Source organism: Solanum verrucosum, unplaced genomic scaffold (assembly GCF_900185275.1).
Source record: "Solanum verrucosum unplaced genomic scaffold, falcon-dt-bn FXZP01000165.1, whole genome shotgun sequence".
NCBI classification, from domain to species: domain Eukaryota; kingdom Viridiplantae; phylum Streptophyta; class Magnoliopsida; order Solanales; family Solanaceae; genus Solanum; species Solanum verrucosum.
Genome location: NW_026020340.1, coordinates 1,711,381 through 1,735,121, shown reverse-complemented (window position 1 = coordinate 1,735,121; position 23,741 = coordinate 1,711,381). Strand labels below are relative to the sequence as shown.

The window sequence follows — 23,741 nt, the reverse complement described above, 5'->3', positions numbered from 1 at the left end:
AAGAAATGGCGCACGGGGAGGGGGTGGGGGTGGGGATGAAGAATTTTGCATAGATTCTTAAGGTGTGATTTTTTAAATTTATTTTTCTTGCCATGTACATTGTACAGATGAAAAGTATACTTGCACATTGAATAAAGGATTAGGTTTTCATTTTGACTGAACAACAGCATACTCAGCGTAAACGCTTTAATCCCCCGACTTTTGTTATTTTGAATAAAGGTTATTTTTGATAGACATAATGACTAACTCCGTGGATTAGAGAAGAGTTCGTAAATCTTAGTGTTTTTTCTAACCTCGATGGAAATCCTTCTAATTGGTGAAGGAGAATAGTTGACTGTAGTTGGCAGATCGCTGCGTAACAAATGATGTGTGGTTAAGTTCACACAAATTCAAAATCTATTGGAGAACAATGTTGTTATATCACCCTCGAAGATTTCTCAATTATAAAAGAAATATAGGCAGATTCAAGAACATTTCCAAGCTATGAAGTTACAAATTTCACAAGTGACAACAACAATATATCCAATGTACGGGAGGGGAGAGTGTATGCGTACCTTATCCCAAACTTGAGAGGTAGAGAGTGTTTCTGATAAACCCTCGGCTCAAGGAAATACAAAACTTCACAAGTATGAACCATGACACAAATAACTACCGTAAAATTAATACTAGAACAAGTGCTAAACATCGAAGTACACCATACAAGCACATATTGATCAAATTGCTATTACAATAATACTACTAGTAATTACATTTGAAAGAGCGAAAAAATGTTCATGAAATTATGCACCGCGTCAAATGTATTGTGGTACAAAGTGAAGTATTCTGCTGTCCCGGGACTTGTTGCACTGTATAATATCATCTAATTCAAATACCTAATACCTTTGCTGGGGAGATAAACGCTGCTATTTGAATTCAGAATTGACAGAAATGAGGAGATCATCTAGTAGTCGATCACAAGTATCCTTCAGTCCGAAATTCAAATGCTAACTCCACTCCAAGGATAAATACGAGGCCAAATTTTAAGCTGTGGTAGGATAAATAGTTATCTGCTAACACTTTTGGCAAGAAAGAAAATCGAACTGAGCTTGGAGTAGGATGACTATTGGGTATCACCAAGAGCTCAGAAGGTGAACTCAGTTGTTATCTTCGGGCTTTGCTGGTCGAGTGTAAATATATCGCTACAGAAACAACGCTGCAAAGAAGTATAAAATTCCTATTCAGTTATATGCCTTGTCAAATTTGTGGAATTTTCCCCAAAGATGAAAAAAACATAGCGGTAAAACAAATTTTCACACTTACGTGGAACCAAGGAAAAAGGCAAGGGAAAGGTGAAACCCAAACAGAAATACAGAAACAACTGCAGTCAGTAGCATTGCAACTGAAGTTGAATAGACCTGCAAACAATTACAAGCTATATTAAAATGATATCTTGTCAGCTTGTTCATAGGCAGATTGTGTGTGCAAGAGACTAAATTCCCGTCCCTTCTTTACGGGACTATATCTCCTCAAAAGCACGCAAACTTAAAGCAAAAGAAAAGGAAGAGGAACTCTCATTGTCAACTGCACCACAATCATTTCTATACTCTAAGGACGTGGATATGAGTGCATCCTAGAGCTTCATAAGAGGGATCTAAGAGACTCTTTAAATGGTAGCTAAACTTCATGCCTGATCCATCAATGTTTTAGCACTCCAAAATAGTCGCCTAACCATTGTCCTAATTTTCAGCCGATAGCTCAAATATTTTGGAATGTCTGTTTTCTCTGTAATTACATTTCGAGCAATAGGTTAGCAGCTTAGTATACATCATTTCTTGAGTGGAATCTCTAGTCCAGTTTACCTTCATTGCTTTACTCTTCAATTAGAAAAGCAACATAGCCAAGGAAAAGATAAAGCATGTCAGGCATTGTGCTCACAACATAGATATTCTACGGTGATCTCAGACGTGGATAATTGGCACTAGACTAATGAACCCAATTAACACAAACTAAAGCAGATGCACAACCAGAGTCAACCCTACCTTCACAATATTGTCAGCATACTTCATCACCATTGATACTGCAATACCACTGCAGAGACAAGTCTTGGTCAGTAAACAATTGAAAGGCCACTGATGAGTGATGATGCAATCAATCCAATTTAAAACAGATGAATGACAGAATGTTAAACCAAAAAACCACAGGCAAAAGGAAAAAAAGGAATAATGCAGCAGAAATGAAACTTGCACCCAAAGTTACTCTATCTAAATAACCCAGTTTCAGTGTATAGACAAATCATGTTGAATGGTTAATTAGGTTTGCAAATGAACACAATAAGGGGTGAGTGGAAAAAATGCAACATGGTAGCTTGCACCTAGTGGAACTGTCTTTTCCCTAGAGTATTGTTTATGTCAATGAACACAGACAATACAAAATAGTTCCATTAACTTAATGCTTATCAAGAGAACAACTGAAACACTAAACTAAGCAACTGCAAAACACAGAAATTTTCGAGTACGTTTATGCCTCGGGAACATGAAATAGCTAGCACAAGAAAAGCAGTACTCCCCACTGTATCCATAATCTTGAAATGTATCCATAATCTTGATATGTTAAAATACCACTATGAAGATTTAGAGGAAATCAAACCTTAGTGCGTGGTTGAGAATCATGAGAACCGTAATCAGTGAATATCCATGGAAGAACCCACTGCAGAAGATAAGGTCAAATTGTAAAACTTTACATTGATAACAAAACATGAAGCTCAATCTGATGAGATAATGTCCTTTCAAGAAGAGTTATTGTCTGTGGTCACTGAAACTGTGATGTGCTTAACCTAATGTTTATTTGTGAATGAAGCATCATACAATAATAATTGGAACTAAAAATCATGATAAAATATAATGGACAGATAGGAAAGCTCCAAAAGAAAACCTTTAGAAATGGAAAGAGTACTGAGAAAAAACAAGGTATGCCTGAGATAATATTGCCATAAGTTAAACTACAACTAAACTTCAATCACAAGATATTGGAATGATTCTCTATTCCAATGTACAATTAATTTACTAAGCTAGCTCAAAAAACCTGAGGTCATAGCATATTACAAGTGTTCTATTTTAGAGAAAAAGAGGCATCCATTATCGGTTATTTTAATATTTACTCCAGAAGCGGTTACTAAACCACTAGATCGAGAACAGTCAGTTGTTACAAAAGGCGCACAATGCAAATATTTACATTGTAAAATGAAAGGAAGGAATGCTATCAACTTACTCATTCATGACTGCATCAAAATCTTGAGTCATTATTGCAAAAGCATTGAAGATCATTCCAAAGACATACAACCAGAAGTTCTGAACATTAATATTTCTTGACGGTCTCTTCTTAATTATAGCCTGCAAAGATAAAAGAAAACTTATGCACATGGTATCTGAGTCTAGTTTACTTTAATGTTATGCCGAGCATTTTTCGGTTGCTGATGAAGCCTGAGATGGTAATTAAACACGTAAATCACCAGGCTCAACCCTAGTAAAGCAAAATGCAGTGAGAAGCAGTTCTGAGGTCATCTAAAGTGCATATCTTTGGACTACTTATCTAACAGAACATATCTGAAAAGATGTACCTCTGTGTAAACTCCTGCAAAACCACTCAAAAGGGCCATTACCTGAAATCAAACGAAGAGGTATAAAACCATTAGAAGCAATAGTTTTAACCTTCATGTTATATAGTCCTGGGAATATCTGCAACTTACAATAGCCATAACCCAACCTTGTAAAGGAGCCTGAAGAACATGATCAGAACTGTACAGAAAGCATCATTCCATTAGAGAAATCCACTGTTCATTTCTCTATTCATATAAAATCAACAGAATATAAGCAGTAAAATCATGATTGTCATCTTTTACCATCCAGGCTGAAACACAAAAAATATATTACAAGATATTCATCTATATAAACAGTTCTAGAGATGAAACTGCTATAACCTCACCTAGGATTAAGCTGTGCAGTGGTGCACCCAGCACAAAGTAGAATGAAAGCAGCCCACTGAATTTCAGTTAACCTGAAAGTGAATGTTGCTTTGAGTGTGACAAAATATAGAACATCAAAATAGGTAAACAAGTAGGAACACATTCTTATAATATTATCCAGAAAGATGACAAAATAAACGTAGCAAACCTGACTATATTATTCACCTTGAGGTTACTAGCTTCCTATAGTCATATCTGTCAATTAGAATTTCTTTTTAATAAGAAAAGCTTTTCCCTTGAAGATTACCTTTAGTGGAACCTTTTTCTTTTCTTTTCTTTTTTTACATTTTTTGGCATCCATACAATATTCTTGATGATCAATGCATTTCATAGAAAATTTTAAGATTTTCTATTTTTGTGTACTTGAACGTGGTTTCTCCTATCACTTGAATAAAATTCAAACTTCATAAAAAGGTCAAGCTTTTCCGTTCATATCCACCGAATCAGAAAATAGTGCAGGACAACCTTGCAGTACAAGGTTTCCAGAATAGATAGATATACTCCCAGCTCCTTGTATATTACAGGGGCTGCCAATCAACTAACCTCCATGATATATGGCGGAGCAAACTGGCATAGGCTTTACGGAGTGTTAAGTGTTAACTGCTCATTCCTTGACAAATCAAAGTGAAACTAAGGAGATAGATAGCACCCCTGATCTCATCTTTAAGGAAAGAGACATACACCATATATATGGAAGCATAGAAAACTTTTTACTCTCCTACATGGGGTGTTGTCAAACTTCTATTTTTCACCACAATAGGCAGTCCAAGTATCTGGGACTTAGCTGTGGTTCCTCCCTCTTGCAGCTCATTTCTTTTTCCCACTGCAACATGGTATCTTTTAATCTTACCATGCAGGCTGCAGCTGCTTCCCAGCATTTGATTTCCTCCTATATATTTAGGACCCAAAGCCTGAAAAGCTAAAAATGCTTCCTAAAATGCATCACCATCCTCTTAACCTCTCTCCCTCCTCGCCCTTTTTCATAAAACTGAACTGTTTAAGTATCTCAGCACAAACAACATCTTTTTTTTAAGTATCTGAACACAAACAAAACAAGAGGTGGACAAACTTCCTTACGGCGAATGGACTACATTCCACCTTTGATCACTAAAGTAAAACACATAACACCTTGCTTATGGAATGCTGGAAGCTTATTTGAATGCTGAGTGTTAGAAACTTACTGGAATGCTGGCAGAATCAAAGAGTAAACAAGAGATTGAAGCAGAACAGGAAAACCACTCCTCGTTTTCCATTATGCATTATGTGAGACATCTGATTACAAAGAAATAAGAGATGCTTTGAAGGCCAAAGACTTCATATTTCTTTGTTATAAATAGATGTTTATAAGACTTGTATTTTTGGTGTAGCAATGGCATGATTGGAAGCTTGTCATACTACTTAGACTTTTGGACCTATTGGAGATTAAACTATAGCATCAATGCTGTAGTGCTTTGATTGTATTTTGTAGTACCTCCGTGGTACTTTATTAATGAAAGTTACCTTACGTTAAAAAAAGGAACCCCCAATTCAGTGTGAAACAGAGGGAGTATATATATGAAATTACTCATATGTATATATAGGCACACACATAATTATCTAAAGCAGCATTAGAGTACATTGAAGTTGGAGCTTTTTATGCTAAGAGAAGACAAACTCAAATTAATTTGGGCCAAATGGAGTATTCGCAACAAGAAAATATTCTGGTGCTTTTTTGTTGTCTGTCGTTTTTAGGTATTTACCCAGACAACAAGATGTCTGTTCATCAAAATTTGCACCATAAGTTCAACTTCATATCCTTAATTAGTGAAAAGGCTTACTTTCTTTTGAGAATAATTTGATACAATATGCCAGTGCTGATAATATTCAAGTTCTTCAGTATCTGATATCCAGGAGCATCTACATACGCAAAAATGTAATACTGCAAAGACCCATGAGATTCAATCAACAACATGTGAGATAGAAGACTTAATCAAGTCTGGGAACAAAGAAAGATATAACCAAAAAGCAATATAAACCTGCCTGAAGTAGATTCTTGACAAGGTAAAGTGCAGCAGGAATAGGATACACTTTAACTTCATCCCACGTAGTGCTCAACCTAAAAAAACCACTACATTAATAGGACAGGAGACAAAAAAACTAGCCTACTTATAACTGAAAACAAACCTCAGTATGCAAACTCTTATTCAAGAGACAAGTTCAATATAAATGTTTGACAATTTGCAGTGTCATCCACCAAGCAAATCTTCCAAAAGTAACTCATTATGTCATTCACTAGTCATTATTTGATAGACAGATCAAAAGTGAAGAAAAATTGAAAAGTTCATATTAAATGATTTAATAAAACCGAAGCTATTTCGTACACATAGGAAAAATCAAACAGTAAGATGGAATGTGTAACAACCTAGCATTTGGATCTAAATTCTCTGCCGAAGTTGACCATAAGCCTTGTGCAAATATCCTAAGATCTTACAAGGTAGGGTATCCAACTGAATTTGCTAATATATAAAAATATATATTTTTACCATACAACCAAGGTGTAGCCTAGTGGTTGGTGAAGTGAGTACAAACCTTGGAAACTAGGGTTCAAATCTTAGCAGAGACAAAACATACAAGATATTTCTTTCCGTCAACCTTAAGTCATGGTTTGCATAGTTACCTGATGCTTGTGAATAGTCGAGAAGTGTGCAAGTTGGCCCATACACCATTGTCACAAAGCTATTGCGCCACGGTCCCGAACAAGTAGGGGTCGGCTATATGATAGCTCACTAACCATTTTTTCCATTTAAATTCATTTCAAGCAAACACTACACAAAATAAACTTTTTAAAAAGTACCAGAAATTCTCTATATTTTCTCTAATAGGGCTAAAAAGTTCCTAGACAAGCACAGGATTTTATACATGCAGTGCTCAAGTAGATTCATAATACAGATAGAGAAGGCAGAAAATAGTAATTCAGCTCCGTACCCCCTGGAAGAGGAAATTTAACACAAAAATTGTTACAAACCTGTTATCATCAGTAACACCGTCCTTTCTCCAGATTCTTAGCAAGGCCACCAGAGACAATGCACATTTCAATGCCTCTACCTATTACATAGAAGTTTGAATTCAATTACACAACAAAAAGTGACAATTGAACCATTGTTTACAACTATAAGCTCAAAACAACATTGAAAAAGCAGCAAAAAAACTCTTGTGATTTGTGTCATTTCACTAACCAGAAAATTTGCAGTGGTTACACTGTACTCATACTTCCCAGCTCTCTTCGACCAAACAATGAGAATCGATTGTGAACTCGTAAGAACTGTCAGAATAAGTGTTACAAATGACCTATTCCAGTCAATAGAAAAACAAAACATGAGCAACTCTTCTCGTTATCACAGGATCTAGCTACACAGTAGACTCTAACTAGCTAATAACACACACCGGATGTAGTTCATAGTGAGCATAATTTATTACATGTACATGATCAGGGAAAATCAATGAGTTCAATTAAACTCCCTAGATCAATAATGGAACTATACGCCTCAATTTCTCGTGGCGCAACCGGTTTATAGAACTATAACACCGATTACGTATAAAATTTTCAGCTGAAATGAGGATGAAAAAGAGCAAATACCTTCGGCTTTTCTGTCGGAAGCCACCAATCTCCGGCATTGCTCCGATCGCGGCCATGATGTATGCTTCCTACACTTGTTCGATCCCGAATTTCAGGCAATTCGTCGAACGCATGGGTGAAATTGTAGATAAAGAAGAGCTTCCGAATCACAGTTTGCTTTGGAGATTTGTAAGATTCAGTGATGAAGTGTGAAGAAATGAAAGGGATGATGGGCTTGGACGGTCTATTTTTTGTGGGCTGGGCTTTGAAAATTCACAAAAGGAGTATTTTATGGCCCATATACATTTTTTCTCTCTTCGGATAAAGTGTGCGGATATCCAATTTTGACATTATCGTTTAACTTTTGTCCTCTTTTTAAAGTGTTTTGCACATGTGCTTATTTCGGTTTATTTTAGATATATATATATACGTTGTCTAAATATAGTATTGACAAAATCTAAATTTAGACACAACGTCAAAAATTTAACTTTTGTCATATACTGTTATTTTTAAGGTATTCAAGGATATTAGTATTTTAGTTTAGAGATATGATCGTTCAATTTTTTGTATTTTAAAATGGCTAAACTTTAATTATATTTGAAATGTAGACTAAAAACTTAATTAACAATTCAAAAAATAATTATTTACACATTTCTCCTTTTATCCCCTCCCCCACCAACACCCCGCCCTCCTTTCTCTTCCGAAAATGGGAAATCTTTTTTCTTGTTCAACTCAATTTCGATCCCTCTATATAGTTCTTTTTTAAAAGTCTTCAAAGTATCAAAGAAATAGATGAAAATAGACCAAAAAATATATGTGAGATGGTAAATGTCAACAAAATGATGAAACATGAGGATAGTAGAAAGGGTAAGTTAAATACTTCAATGGCTAAGTACAGTTCAATAAATATATGTTAAACAAAATAAAAATTAATAATTTATTCGGTGACAACAAAATGAGTCACATAGAGATGATCGACACGATCACCCGACTCAACGACCATCCATATGTTGGTGCTTATTTATGAGGGTGTAAAATGATTCACATAGATAAAGTCTCACGCAATCGCTATACAAACATGATTTTCATTTTTAAGAAGTGAATTTTCATTATACGAGACATCATATTGAATATGAAAAGCATATTCTTCATTACTAACTTTTCGTGGTTGGTCACACCTCACACCTAAGGAAGTTGATCCATATGACAAAGACGACTCTTCTTTTACTGTCAAAAAAAGATTTACTCTCAATCCATCATGCACTTCTTGATATCATTCTGAACTAGTTTTCAGACATACACCAACTATACATGCTTAACCTTTTTTTAAGATAAAGATTCAAAAGGACCAAATGATAATAACAAAAAAGTCTACAAGTTATATATTTTCAGTCCAATTATACTACTTTACTTCAATTTTAACATGACAAAAGAAGTAAATATATGAATATAATAGAATATCATTATCTCAATTTTGTTATGTTCAATGAATTTGAGAACAATATATTAACATTGTTAAATGTTTTTTTGCCCATACCATAAGCCAAATTGGGAAAAAATATAAATATATTTTTGATGTAACCTCAATATAAGGGAAAAGAATTTACTTATTTTTTTCTTTTCTTACCAATACAAAAGGCTATTATAGAAACTACACCATTTACCACTTTCCCCTTTATTCCATTTCCTCCCAACAAAAAATTCTCTTTCATTTCCTCAACCTATACATACACAAACAATATATATAGATAGAGAAGCAGGGGGGGTGGGGTGTAAAAAGGGAGAAATGGCATCGGAGGATGAATTGATGATGCAGGATGCCACCGACGACGGCGAGTCCTTCGATGATGACTTCTACAGCGGCGGCGATGTCCATGATGATTCCGATGATGATGACGTCATGGATTACGATTTCATCGATAACGACTCCGATGATTCCGATACGGTCATCGCACATCATCGCTCTCAGGTACAGTTGGAGATTTTTGAATTTTTTTGCTTTTTTGTTTGTTTTGTTTATTAAATTTAGGAACTTTTTTGAATTTGGAACTGTTTATGTTTTTATTTTTTGATTGATTACTGGATATAGTTCATTGCTAGTAAAGGTATTGATTTGATGGTTTTTTTTTTTTTTTTGCTTATCTGTTAGATTACCTGTGTTCTGATGAGTGGTGGGTGTACCAGACACAGCTTCTCTACCTCTTTAGGTAGGGGAAAGGTCTGGGAACACTCTACCCTCCTCAGACACTAAACTGGGTATGCTGTTATGTTACCTGTGTCCAGACCGATATATTTGTTGTTTCCAAAAGTTTATTTTGGCTTTTGAAACTTAGATTTGTAACAATAGGGGGGAGTATCTAGTGTTCGAGTTAGAGTTGATTAACACGGAAGGAAAGTGAGGAATGATTTGGTTGGATTAACCCCTTTCTCTTCCATATTTAGTAGAAGAGGAAAGGGGGAAAAATAGAACCTTTTTTTTATAAGAATAACTGGGGTTTCCTTATGAATACAGTTTATTCCGTCTGGCCTCCAGTCCATTTTAGTTGTCGTGCTTACTAAAACTAACTGGTCCAAAACAGTAGTCGTGTTAGCAAATTGAGATATAATTTATTAGTTAGTTTTCATCTTTACGCTTACTTAAATGTATGGAAAAAAAGTTTAGTATTAAATCCATATAAAAAATAAATAAGGATAATTTAGTCAAGTTATCTCTTTAGTTAATGTTTTCTTAAAGGCCATGTAAACATGACAAGTAAAATGCTAAGTTGCGTGGACTCTTCATTTTAGCTGCCGCACCCGTGTTGACACGAGACGGGTGCGGGTGTGGGATACGTGTGAGATTCAGTCAACCCACATTGGATACTTTGACCGGAGTCTGGGGACAAATTTTGGGGAAAATTGAGATTTTGATAGAAGATAAAATAGATTTAAGACATGAGTAATGGCATACCTTAAATATTATAGTTCCTTTGTCTCTTTTTTTTTTTTTTTTTTTTTTTTTGATTTGCACCGGGTGTCCGAGTCTCTTTGAGCCCCGACTAATCCCGGGGGTGCACAGGCCCTCGGCAAGGAGTTTCCCGCAAGTGCACCACGGTTAATTCAGGTTTTACCCAGTCCGATGGCCCTCAGAAATTGTTTGCACCCACTGGGTTTCGAACTTGAGACCTTGAAAGGGAGCAAACCCCAAGGCTCAAGTCAATTGCCAGCAGGCCAACCCCTGAGGGTTCCTTTGTCTCTTTTTTAGCTTTTCCTGTTGGTCAATATTTGTTGTTTCAAGCCAAACGAAGAGAAACTAAGGATTCAAGCGGTTGTGTTCTGACTTTTGGTAGAGAGTAGCACCGATCTGTAAGGAGAGTTGGTGGAAGGCCTTGAATGACTTTCTTTTTCCTTTATAGGGGAAGAACCAGAGAGCGTGAAAGAAGAAGTTGGGGGTCTTTCAAAATCTAGAACATCGTTATATCTCTATTTTATAATTTTGGATTGTTTAGCCGAATCCCAGCACCCGTATCCATACATGGATCCGTACCCCCAAATCTTAAAATTTAGAATTTGCCAAATCCGATCCTTGGATTCGCATCCACATGGAATACCCGCACCCGAGTCCAAGAAACTTAGGTAAAATGGACAGGAGAGAGTAGTTTATTCAAGAGCAGTAACTATTGCCATTTGGGTTCTCTGCTGCTTGCTTTCTTTCCTGGGTTTCTGCTTAAGTTGGAGTTTTGTGTTCACGTTATGCCTTTTCTAATAGAAGCGATTTATGACTACTAACTTGCTTAGAAAATCGGGTGCATATAGAGGCAGATTCATTGTATCAGGTGGGGGTTCTGGGGAACCCGGTAACGTTTTCCCAAACCCTGTATTTATGTTGAGAATCCATAAGGCTACTTTGAGCGTCATATTTGTGGCAGTTCAAATTGAATTAGAGGTGTAGCATGGCTTGAAGCCTAAATGTATTATGGATTGTGGAAGGAAAAAACATTTTTGGGCTGAATCTTTACCTTTTCTAAAAAAAAGCATTTGTGGCTAAATTTGGGTGCTCCAAGGAATGCTTGAGTAATGTTGTGGAACTTCTCTGCTAGCCGTGCCTAGTAAGAAGTACCACTTACTAAACCAAATTGCAACCCGTGTTTCTTTGATGCCAAAACTGTAGAAGAATAAGTATTGATGGAGAAAAACGTCTCTTCAATAAGCTTCTAGTTGGAGCAGTGAATAAGAACACGAGAAGCGGAGAAAAGCGACCAGGGCTCGCTTCACCAAAGTCAGAAGCATGAAGTGAAGCGTATGTTTTATTCAACTGAAGCGCAATTTAATATAAAATAAAAAATATTAAATTTGCATAAATAAATAACCAAGAACTCAATAGAAATAACAACAACATACCTAGTGTAATCCCCCAATGGGGTATGCGAATGATGGTGTGTACGCAACCTTATCCTTACCTTGTGAGGGTATTAAGGCTATTCCCCTAGACCCTCGGCAACATGAGATAACATAAAAGATTGGATCAACTCAATTGAAATGACATATTAGGCAAATCTTTCAATTCTTAAATTAGAAAGTAAGTAATAGATACTCTCATAACATATTAAGCAAATTTAAAACCAAATCATAAAGGGAGCAATATCCTATCTTCAAGAATTCCAAAAAAAGAGGAGAAGAGAGAATAATAGAAAATGGAGGAGAAAAGAAGTAGAGAAATAGATTGAAAAAAGAGGAGAATAGAGACGAGAGAAGAGAGAAGAGAAAAGGTATCAAAGCAACGGAGAAAAGAAGAGAAAAAAATCATAAAGAGAGGAGAAATTCGAATAGGAAGATAAGAGAAGAAGAAGAAGAAGAGGATAAGATTTACCTCGAAACCCTAAAATTGGAGGAGAAGAAGAGAAGGGAAGAAGATGCCTAAGTCTGTCGCAAAAGTGACGCTTCACACTTGCCTCACTTCTGCTTCTTCTGCTAAAGCAAGCACTTTTTGATCTCGCCTCACTTCAGGGAACAAAAGCCCCTTGACCTGTCACCTCGCCTCTTTGAATCTTTTAATAACATTGAGTTGGATTTATTATAAACTTGATAAGGCAGGAAAATGATGGTTCAACAGTTGTTTCTGGTTCCCAATCTTGATATTTTCATCACTTCAAGTGCTGATTTTCAGATTCTTGATATATTCTGAAGATCAAAGATCAACACTTTGACAAGGGACCTGAAATCACCTCATACGTGACGTATTATAGATCCACATAAGAAATAATAGAAGAATGTAGCAGAAGATATTTTTTTGAGAATGAAGATAGAGCAGCAGATCTTGTGGAGCAAGTTCAATAAAAAGCCATGAAGGATGCTTTCCGTTTACAGAACATAATTTCTTGATGCTGTTTATCCCCTTTGGTTGACTTCTGAAAGCATGTTATGTGGATAAGAAAACAAACTTTCAAACTTTTTGTGGTTCTCTCCCTTCTTTTGGGGGCTCTTGTTGTGAAATTTGTTGTTTTTAAGGAAGGGACTTAATTATTTTGGGTCTTGTTAACAGCTGTAAGATATGGCTAGTATTTATGTGGATAGAAAAAGGGGGCTGGGGCGTGAGGGTTGTTTAACAAGGAGGGAAGAGCCTGTTTTTCTCGTAGTTGATAATTCTAATATAATTGTTGAGCAGCTGTATGCTTACAATTTATAAGCTCTAGGATACCTCTTTAAGGCAACATTAGGTGTCTACAATCACAAGTATGCTGTAACGGAGGTTCAACCTAGAGGAACAAGCTTGTGGAGTAGGGTAATCTCATTTAAATCTGTGCTCGAAGGATACTGGTGTACTCGACCTGTCTAAAAACTTAAAGGTGTAAATGAGGAGAAACATAAGAAATCTACGGCCTGAGTTCAAGCAACTTAGAAGTATTAGAATTGGAAGCAAAACTGTTTTCTGGCTGGATGAATGGATTGTTCATGGTCCTTTCAAGGACGAGTTCCCAACTTCGTATGGTGTTTGTTATTTTCTAATGTGAATGTGGCTGAATCTAGAGTTAATGGGACTTGGATAGTTAACTTTAGGAGAAATATGAATGATCGGGAATGCCAAAGCCCAAAAGAGTATGTGAACTCCATTAGCTTTGGAAAATTCTCAAGGTTGCACCATCTGTGTAATGGCAAGGCTGCAGTAAAATAGATTTTTCGGTGAAGTCTCTTTATAGGATTTTGAACAAAGAAGAACATCTCAAGCCACGGCCTTGGAAACATATCTGGAAGTCAAGAACTTCACATAAAGTGATCTGTTTCTCTTGGATTGTGGCGAATGAGGCTTGCCTCACTATTGATAATCTCTGAAGAAGAGAGCTACATTTCTGTAGTAGATGTTACTTATAAGGCAGCCAAAAATAAACCATTAATCATTCTTTTTCGTATTGTCCTATCACCGACTCACTATCCGCTATGACGGCTATAACTCTGCTGGTATTAGATGGTTCTGGGGATACACAGGATCTTTTGCTTTGTTGGTATAGGCATGGCTGGACAAAGCAACAAATAGTTGGTGGTAGACGATATCAGCTTATATATGGAGGTGACTTGGAAAGAAAGTAATTCAAGATGTTTTGAAGAGAAGCAAAAATCTGTCTAGAGGATGAACTTAGATTGTATCTTGTTATTTCCTTTTGGTGTAAAAAGGAATACACTAATGAGGTAGAAACTTTATTAAATTTCATTGAGTTCCTTTAAGATTCAATGAGGACTGTATTTTAGGCTCTTTTTGCTCACTTTTACAGAAGCTCCAACACTATCTCGGTGCTGTTTATGAATACAACTATTTCCTTTTCCAAAAAAAAGGAAGGAAAAAGTTGTAATGTGATAATAATACTGGAATACTAGGTATTAGTGCATTGGTTACAGCCAAATTTTGCATAATTATCTTTGTGTTTGATGAAGTGAATTAAGTCATTAACTATTGAATCCTATGTTGTAGTCATGGTTCTCCAGTTGTTTTGATCTTTATCATACTATTTTCTTCATTAAATGCTTGCTTACTGAAAGTTCTCACGTTTTTACTTTGCTCTACCTTTTCTGTAGTCAAACTATAGCATCTTGAATGAAGCTGATATTCACAAATGCCAAGAGGAAAGTATTACGAAGATATCTACAGTGCTCTCTATTCCACGGGTAGATGCTGGCATCCTGCTTCGGCATTATAACTGGTAAATTCTTTTCATAAGCATTACCTTGTAGTTATGATTACAGATCTTAGATGATGATGTACAATGGGTATTGAATTAGAATTTCTTTCAGTCCTCAGTTGATTTTTGTGGTATCAATAAATTTGTAGTCTAGCATGTCGTTGTAGTCATTTAGTATGATTTTATTTGTTCTTATAAAAAGAAAAGTATGCTTGCAGTTCTGGCAGTTGGCTTCTGGGATCTTGAATCTGATGCACATTGCTCTCACTTACCACATATGTACAAGCCTTTTAAGGTTTTTAGGGCTTATATGCTAAATATCTAGCGTTTTTGGGTCGACAGGAGTGTCAGCAAAGTGAATGATGAATGGTTTGCAGATGAAGGAAAGGTCCGCAGGATTGTTGGTTTGTTAGAGAATCACGTGCCAGTCCCTGATGGGGAAGAGGTAACTTAAATTCATATATGAAGAGTACTTTCCTCCTTTAGATTGGATTGAAGCTAGAGGTTTAGGGCTGGTCACTACTGTTTCCTTGAATTGAAGATGTGCACTTCCTTTCTTGCAGCTTACATGTGGGATCTGCTTTGACGTTTTTCCTCGCAAGGAGATCAGTGGGGCTGCTTGCGGTCATCCTTTTTGTTTCACATGCTGGCAAGGTTAATTTCTTCAGAAAATTGTCGCTTCTTCAATGGAAGTTTGAAAGGCATTTCGGTCAAACATTCCATCTCCTTGAATAACCTGGCATTCCAGATGAATGAAACTAGCCTTTTTCCGTTAGACAAAATTACTTGAGAAAATCTTTAAGTTACTCTATACTGTCTTAAACATGGTTTACTGGTTTATCTTTCTGCGATGCTTGAGGTTTGCTGAGCTCATCCAGCTCGTTGACAAATAAAAGATGTTGGAAAGAAGATAACAATATACTAATGGGAGGATTATACTTTTTGTACCCATTTCAGGGTTGGTCTTGATTTCTGAATTTTATTATAGGTTCCATAAACTGTTTTGAGTATTATTATAGGGATGTGGTTCCTTTGGTTCTTATTTTGGTACTTGTGGGGAGGGCGGGGGGATCATCAGTAGAGCTTTTTAGGGTTGAAAATGTTTTGCATATCTAAGGGCTACTCTGCTGTTGTTGGTTCTGTTACCACAGTTCATTCACTGTCTTACATGGAGGGACGATAGTTTTATCTGGGTTTTCTAATACCACTTGCGTACAGGGACTTTCTCGCTTAAATAGGTTGTTACTTGATTTTAGAAAAATATAGGTGCCAAAGGTTGATTTCGGAACGTATGGATATGGGAAGCTAAAGAGAAAAGATTACAGTTAATTCTATGAGGCATTTACTGGTTAATTTTGTCAGCATAGAAAAATTTAATGTTAATACCGCAATACGTGATGTGTGGATTAGGTGCACGTCATGTGTTTGAACCTTGTCGTGGAAAAAAACTTGGTATTTAAGAGGACAAAGGTGGAGGGGGTGGTCCAATATCTACCGATTGGTCGTGGTATGGTTAAGTTTTTCTCAATTCCCGTTTAGGCATCCCATAGAGCTTCTCATTGTCTCTCTATTTGGTGCAGGGTATATTAGCACGGCCATCACTGATGGTCCTGGATGCTTGATGTTGCGCTGTCCTGATCCATCTTGTAGTGCTGCTATCGGTCTAGATATGATAAAAAAATTGGCCAATGACGATGACAAAAAGAAGTATAATCGGTACTTTATCAGGTCGTTTGTGGAGGACAATAGAAAGGTAATTGCTCCCCCCTCCCCCCCTCCCCCCCTCCTCGGGCCCCTAGTGATACTTAACTTTTTGTTATGTCTTTTGGAAGAATCTTTACTATATGCCTTGTGTGTCTATTAAGTTCCTAATGGTTGTTCTGGTCTTCTTTAGACAAAATGGTGTCCTGCTCCAGGGTGTGATTATGCAGTTGACTATATTGTTGGTAGTGGAAGCTATGATGTTACTTGCGGGTGCTCATATAGTTTCTGCTGGAATGTGAGTTGCAATGTTTGAACTTAACTACTTTATATAATGATAGTTGTTCTGTTTCTGCATTTCTGTAATCTGTATGAGTTACATATTTACAGTGTACCGAGGAAACTCATCGCCCAGTTGATTGTGGAACTGTGTCTAAGTGGATTTTGAAGAATAGTGCAGAGTCTGAAAACATGAACTGGTATGTGGTATTAGATTTTATCATCCTGTCCTTTCCTTATCTTTTGTAATACCTGGTTTAGCTGGCTTTGGTAAATGAGTCTTGGAAGAGAGATGAAATAACTTGAGGATGGAGCTATTCTAGTTAGTACTTTCTCTGGTGAAATTGTTGCATCATAGATGGGTTTTAACCATCTTGGAGACAGAGGTGAAATTGGCTTATAATTTTAAATAGAACTTGCTGTAATCATGTCTTCCTTATGTTGGGAAAAAATAGCAACCAGGTAAAGTTGGAGCATAAAAAACTTGAAATTCCTGAAAGGGCTATAATGCAGCCATTTTCCTGCTCAGAACTTAGAAGAAAAGGTTTCTATTCTACTTTTGCATAGGTTTTGATTCCAAATTTGCTTTCTCTGTGTTGGTAGTTTTTGTGTCATACTGAAGTTCGAATGCATCTGGGAGTACGGAGGAGGTTCTATCCTTTCGAAAGAAGCAATTCCCTGTGACGGTCTCAAAGAGAACTTTGAAGTAATTTTAACCAGACTCATTTGTTGAAGAGAACATAGGGTTATGTTGATGTATTCTTTTGATTTGAATATGTAAGCCTTTGATGATGGATATCATTACTAGTTACTACTTGAAAGACCCTGGTAAAGTTGATCAAGTAGCTACCAGGAAATTAATGTAGTACCACATGTCATGGATCTGGACCTTCCGCAAACATAAGCTTGATATAAGTTGAGAAGGGTAGAGGGGTGAACCCATTATCCATTGAGATTCGAACCTAAAACGCCATGGTTTCTCTGTTATTGAAGAAAGATAATATTCACCAAGTGAAGGTCAGGGTATAACATTAACTTTCTTGGGCTATTGCCAAAAGTTCAGTAATTTTTTTTGTGCTTTTTGGCCCATTGCGACCCTTTTTTGGGATATAGTCATAAATTTGAAAGATGTGCAAAAACGTGCATATACAAGAAATGTAGTAGAAAATAAAAAACCTTGGCAAAAGTCATAATTTTCTATGAATAACACCCCATCATTTATACATATAGGGATCTCGCGGGTGCACCAAAAAGAAATAAAGGGAAAGGCTATTCCTCAAGTGTACAAGATCTTTCGCTATTCCCATCAGTAGTTCTCCTACTCATCTCTCTGCACGTGGTACACAAAGGTGCTAGAGGAGCAACATCCCGCGTCCTGCATGTTCTTAAGGCCCTGCAAAACATTGTTTCTTTTGCAGTGCCCGTCTTCACCTGCTCTAGTCCTAACCATCTTAGAATTTACCACCACAAACAAGCCTTGATCCAGCAATTTAAAATGATGGCCCATTGTCTACTCTATGTTGTGTCTCAAATAGGCTCATGTTTTAGTAGTTACTGTTCTATTTTTGTTAGACTCCAGTTTTTACCGTCCTTGATGTTGTCGAATCTGTATCATTTTGAAGTTTTTGAGATTTAGTTTTTTGGCAATTTTAATTGCTGTATGGTGCCAACATGTACCTGTTTTTCTTAAATAATTGTTCATGCTTCAAAGCAGAGATATATTTGGTGTTATTAGAGCTGCTATTCAATCATTTTTCAACTATGCATTTGTGTTAGCTTTGCCTCCTGAGTCCTGACAACCTAGCTAACTTTCTAACCATTTTGTGTATTTCATCTAAGCCTAAATTCTGTGTCCGTATTATAGCTGCATTTTCTGGATATGCATACTGTTTCCACTTTCAATACGTGGAACTAAACATTATCGTGGTGACATTGCAGGATATTAGCTAATTCTAAGCCTTGTCCGAAATGCAAGCGGCCAATTGAGAAAAATCAGGGGTGCATGCATATCACATGCACACCACCCTGTAAATTTGAGTTTTGCTGGTAAGTGTATCAGCTCTTTCCATGGAATTTCTTTCAGTTCCTGATCCTAGCATACACTATAGTGTGAGCAATTTTTTCAGTCAGTCTGCTTCCATTTTTAACATTTTGCTTTGCTTACCATGCACACACTAAGCAGCAGGACCTCCTCACTGAGGTTGTTGGATGTGTTTTATCTTGTCTACACTCTATATAGCATAACTAATTGCTTGTTTCTAATGTTTGTTCTGGCCTCCCGTGCTTAAAAAAACAACAACCATATCCAGTGTAGTCCCACAAGTGGGGTCTGGTTTGGGGAGGGTGGTGGTACACAGTCTTACTCCTACCTTTGTGAAGGTAGGGGAGCTGTCTCCCAGATCTTGTTTCTTTGTGATTCTTGTGAACTAAGAAGACATCTTTACAGGCTCTGCCTTGGCCCTTGGACGGATCACGGTGAGAGAACTGGCGGCTTTTATGCGTGCAACCGTTACGAGTCAGCAAAGCAAGATGGAGTGGTAAGATCTTTGCTCTATTAGTATTCTCTATTTTCAAGATTTATCTGCTAATTCAGTTCCTTAATCATAAGTTAGCTAATGTTTATTTGATGTTTTTCTTCCAGTTTGATGAATCTGAAAAGAGGAGAGAGATGGCAAAAAATTCTTTAGAAAGATATACACATTACTATGAGCGATGGGCCACCAACCAGTCGGTAGGTTTAGGACACCTTTACTTTTGGTTGTTTCTCATTATCAGCTATCTCAACTTCTGTTAGGATAAGGATAATAGAAACAGAAGATTGGTTTTTGCTCATGTTCTTCTATTTGTTTTTAAACTGGTCACTTTTTGCTCGTGTTCTTTCTAGATACTACTGTAATTCTTCTTTGCGACCTAAATTTGTGGTGATGGCTTCTTGCATGGATGATGGATAGAATTGTTATGCGACTTGACACATGAAATTTTTATACATGATCTGTCAGCAGGCTTTCAGATAGTGTGGTTCTGGTTCTCATGACCTTGCTTTTGATATCATCAATTTAAATATAATAGCAAGAAAGTCTAATGTCCATGGGAATGTCTCAAATCATGGAGTAGATGCTGCATAATTTCTGCTCCTACCGGGAGTCTAGTATTACCAATCTAAAGATCTACTTATGCTATATGAAAATATAGATTGGATGATGTAATGTATCTATCAAGTTACAATCTTATGCAATTGTCAGCATGAAGGTGACCTGTAGGACATTTCGATAGTTCCAACAATGGAACCTGTACATTCGAGATTGATTTTCCATAATCTAATGGGACGAAAGAGTCCGTGCATGGTGAATATAACTAAGGGAAAATAATTTATGTAACTAATTCTTCTCCTTCAATTTTGTTTGGCATGCTTTCTGTTATATTTTTTCCCAAAAATGACCTCTTTCCTTGATAGCAAAGTCAACCCAATCCAAAAAGATGTTTATCCCTTTTATGTTTATCTTCATATATGATATCTAGATCCTTAGGAACTGCAAGTCTGGGACTTGGATCTTCCTCATGACATTTATTCTTCTTTTACTGTAATCATCTTTTGCTGTCTTCTCAAATCATCTTGTGCAGTGTGAAGGCACTAGAAACTTTTGCCCACTTGTGGGTCTGAATTGAAAAGTAATCATCCAGAAAAATAGTTCTCTCTTATGTCATGGGTTTGTTACTATCTTCTCTGTTCCAGTTGTGAAACTTCTGTGCGCGTCTTCATTGCTTTGCATATATTTCATGTTGAACTGGGCCAAGTCTGCATCCTGGGGATTGAGACTTAAGTAGTGTACAATTATGTTTCTTTGCCTCAAAAGGCCATTCCTTTTGTTTCTGATTCTTCTTATTTATTGGGAGAAGTCTCTCTATAGATGCTGCAGGATCCTTGTTTAACTGCTTACCTAATGTCAGTAATGTCTTTTTTATGTCTTATTGCAGTCGCGGCAAAAGGCACTTTCAGATCTTCAGCAAATGCAAACAGTACATGTAAGAAAATTTCTTTTACATTTAAAAAATATAAGTATCAAAATTCTTTTCATACAACAGTCTTTTGCTTTATGCTTATACGCTTAATTAACAAACTGCTTGTTTGTTTCTCTTTCCCGAAGAATTTGAAAATATTCACAAGTAGAAGAACCCAGCTTCCGAATGAACAAGTTCAAACTTGAAAAGGATTTCATTATATATTTTCCCTAAAGTCTTGTCCCCATTTGTATAGACTGAACTGCTGAGTTTAATTTTGTTGCTGTGCTTTTTCAGTCTGCTCCTCTGAAAGTATATCTCATTGTGATAATATAAAGCGTTTCTTTGGAGGCAAAATAAAAGCTTTTTGTTATCTTTCATGTTTCCTACGTTGCATATTCATTCATTGAGTAACCCATGCAAAAGTGGTCAAGTACAAGGTTGGGTATCAAAAGAGGACTTGGCCATCTTTCTCTTTCAAGTTGTCATTATCTGATTGTATTTCTGAATTTCCGGAAAGCATTTATAGTGATTGCACTTTGCAGCTTGAGAAACTGAGTGACAAACAGTGTCAACCCGAATCACAGCTCAAATTTATTATAGAGGCCTGGTTGCAGGTAATGTAGATCTTCTATATCAATATTGAGTGTTCTTCCTCTCTCTTGATTCATGTATATATATATTGATTATGACGGCTAAATCATTGCAGATAGTTGAGTGTAGGCGTGTGCTAAAATGGACTTATGCATATGGTTATTACTTACCCGAGCATGAACATGCCAAAAGGCAGTTCTTTGAGTATTTACAAGGTTTTTCCTTTGCTTCCTTTTCGAGAACCACATTTAGATGGTTTCCTTCATTTATTGAGGCTCTTATCCTTAATGCCGTAGGTGAGGCTGAGTCTGGACTTGAACGGCTTCATCAGTGCGCGGAGAAAGAGCTCCAGGGGTACCTTGATGCAGAAGGTCCATCAAAAGAATTTAATGAGTTCCGAACAAAGCTTGCAGGGCTTACAAGGTAATATAGATTCTGCATTAAACCTGGAGGTCTAATCTTTGGTTTCTATTAGTGGCTAGTGAATATGATGGTTAGTCTCATCTCTGTAGGAGCAGATGAATAGAACGTTTAACACAAAAGGATGTGTCATGTTTTTAACATTCCTTGAGAAAGGCTAAAATCTTGTTGAAGATATTACCAACTCTTTTAGCAGACCAGGTTTCTATCATTGCTAGTTTCGTTTAAACAAGGAGAGGCTTCTGCGCTACCTTTTATTGGATAAGTAGGAAGAAAGTTTTGCATTTGCTTGAAAGTTAATGATATTCCACCAAAATGATTTAACCTATTTTTAGGGTTAAGACTCAAATTTTAGGTGATCCTATTGTTTGGAATCAACTAATGTAAAAGGCAAGTTGAATGGACAACTAATAGGTCTTCGATTAAATTCTCCATTCACAAAACTCTTATTCTATCACGGGACCAGTAAGTAGTGCGTTCCAGAAATATTGAGGTCTCCAAGTTTTCAGTTGGATCAGCTAGTCATTAGGGTAAGCATCCTTCAAATGCAACAAATGCCAATTTCTTTTGACAGAATATTTTATTCACCAGTAAGGAAACAAACCTTCTATATTGCTGTCATAGTTTCTTACAGCCCTGCTTCAGAAACTTCTATTTTTGAAAGGGTCTATTGGAAACAACCTTTCTACCCCACAAAGGTAAGGGTAAGGTTTACGTACATCCTACCCTCTCCAGACCACACTTGTGGGATTACACCGAGTATGTTGTTGTTGTTTGTAAATGGGAAACTTACTCATATAGGAATATGCAAGCATCTAACATACTTAAGTTGGATGAGTGCTAGTGTAGCAGCCTAGTTTCTTGAGAGTCACATTCAAGCTCTGGTTTCTGAGGCATGTCCACTGATGAATAATATATGATATCTTTTGTGTTAGCTGATTCCGACATGAAAGCGGTCAGAACATCGCTTGTGATTCATAGTTTCTGTATGAGAAAACTAGTACGGCTGTTGTACTGCAGGAACAAAATCTTTTTTAACCAGGTTTGATTAGATTTAGGGTCTGTACTTGTCTCTTGCTTGTGTTCAACTTTAGTGTACATCCGGTGGAGGTTCTTCCTATTTTATTGCGCATCTTGCTGAAATGCAGGGATATCCCAATCTGTTATAATTTATTTATAGAGATGGGTAGGGAGAATACTAATAATTTATTCCGTTCAAATGATGACAGCGTAACTCGAAACTACTTTGAGAACCTGGTTCGAGCTTTAGAGAATGGTCTCTCGGATGTGGACGGTCATGGTGCTTACAGCAGGGCAGCTAGCTCAAAAAGTTTGGGAGGTGGGAGCATCAAAGGAAAGGGCGGTAGAGGAAAGGGAACCACATCAAGATCAAGCAGTTCTAGAAACATAGATGATTCAGGACATTGGTCTTGTGAGTATTGTACATATGCCAATGTTAGGTCTGCTACCGCGTGCCAGATGTGCCAGCAGCGTCGTTGAAGCCATTTTTTGAAGTTACTACTTCAGATTGGGAAAGTCCTCACTATCTGCTGATTGCTATGACTGAGGTCCAGCTCCAGACGTGTCTTCTAAGTCACGTACATGCAGGAACAAATCGAAACCTAACAGTCGTAAAGTCTGATAGAGACGATAAGTTTATGGCCATGAGTTGGAAAGTCGATCATACATCTGGAGATGAATATGTACATACTGTTTGTTGCCTTTCATCTTTGTAAACTGTATCTGACTTTTGCCAGAAAAATGTTCTTTTGAAATATTCAACTCCCTGATTATACAAAGCTGTTGTGTTAGTAAAGTCTTAAGGGCATATCACAGCATATGAAATAGAAGGTTCCAACTAAAAAAATGAAAAGGAGTGAATGGATAGTTAAATCTGCACGATGCTAGTATCCTATGCTGCTCGGACTCTTCTAAATGTTATGGGTGCATGCTGGATTTTTCAAAAGTAGTGCATTTTTGAAAGATTCAACAAAATTCAACA

At 36.8% G+C, this 23,741-nt stretch overlaps 2 protein-coding genes across 2 annotated transcripts; one reads left to right on the top strand and one right to left on the bottom strand.

Moving 5' to 3' along the window:
• Positions 1-652: 652 nt before the first annotated feature.
• On the bottom strand, positions 653-7,816 carry LOC125837259 (CMP-sialic acid transporter 2-like). Its single transcript, XM_049516422.1, has 13 exons — positions 7,617-7,816; positions 7,216-7,327; positions 7,005-7,084; positions 6,020-6,095; positions 5,818-5,918; positions 3,961-4,032; positions 3,725-3,773; positions 3,596-3,637; positions 3,247-3,368; positions 2,626-2,685; positions 2,019-2,067; positions 1,300-1,394; positions 653-1,192 (listed from the first exon to the last, which is right to left on the bottom strand). Exons 1-13 carry the CDS (start codon positions 7,670-7,672, stop codon positions 1,141-1,143), a joined length of 966 nt encoding a protein of 321 aa, XP_049372379.1. The 5' UTR covers positions 7,673-7,816; the 3' UTR covers positions 653-1,140.
• Positions 7,817-9,311: 1,495 nt separating this feature from the next.
• On the top strand, positions 9,312-23,562 carry LOC125837282 (probable E3 ubiquitin-protein ligase ARI8). Its single transcript, XM_049516446.1, has 15 exons — positions 9,312-9,564; positions 14,643-14,767; positions 15,089-15,191; positions 15,310-15,400; positions 16,327-16,499; positions 16,641-16,745; positions 16,838-16,926; positions 18,665-18,772; positions 19,173-19,263; positions 19,368-19,457; positions 20,702-20,749; positions 21,271-21,342; positions 21,435-21,534; positions 21,616-21,742; positions 22,969-23,562. Exons 1-15 carry the CDS (start codon positions 9,382-9,384, stop codon positions 23,237-23,239), a joined length of 1,776 nt encoding a protein of 591 aa, XP_049372403.1. The 5' UTR covers positions 9,312-9,381; the 3' UTR covers positions 23,240-23,562.
• The last annotated feature ends 179 nt before the right edge of the window (positions 23,563-23,741 follow it).

Coding starts and splice junctions, on each gene's coding strand:
- LOC125837259 (XM_049516422.1), bottom strand. CDS start 7,672: ATGGCCGCGATCGGAGCAATGCCGGAGATTGGTGGCTTCCGACAGAAA. Junction 6,096..7,004: donor GGTGTTACTGATGATAACAG/GTTTGTAACAAT, acceptor TGGTTTTTTTAG/GTTGAGCACTACGTGGGATG. Junction 3,638..3,724: donor AAGGTTGGGTTATGGCTATT/GTAAGTTGCAGA, acceptor GTTTGATTTCAG/GTAATGGCCCTTTTGAGTGG.
- LOC125837282 (XM_049516446.1), top strand. CDS start 9,382: ATGGCATCGGAGGATGAATTGATGATGCAGGATGCCACCGACGACGGC. Junction 15,192..15,309: donor CAGTCCCTGATGGGGAAGAG/GTAACTTAAATT, acceptor CCTTTCTTGCAG/CTTACATGTGGGATCTGCTT. Junction 18,773..19,172: donor TGTAAATTTGAGTTTTGCTG/GTAAGTGTATCA, acceptor ACATCTTTACAG/GCTCTGCCTTGGCCCTTGGA.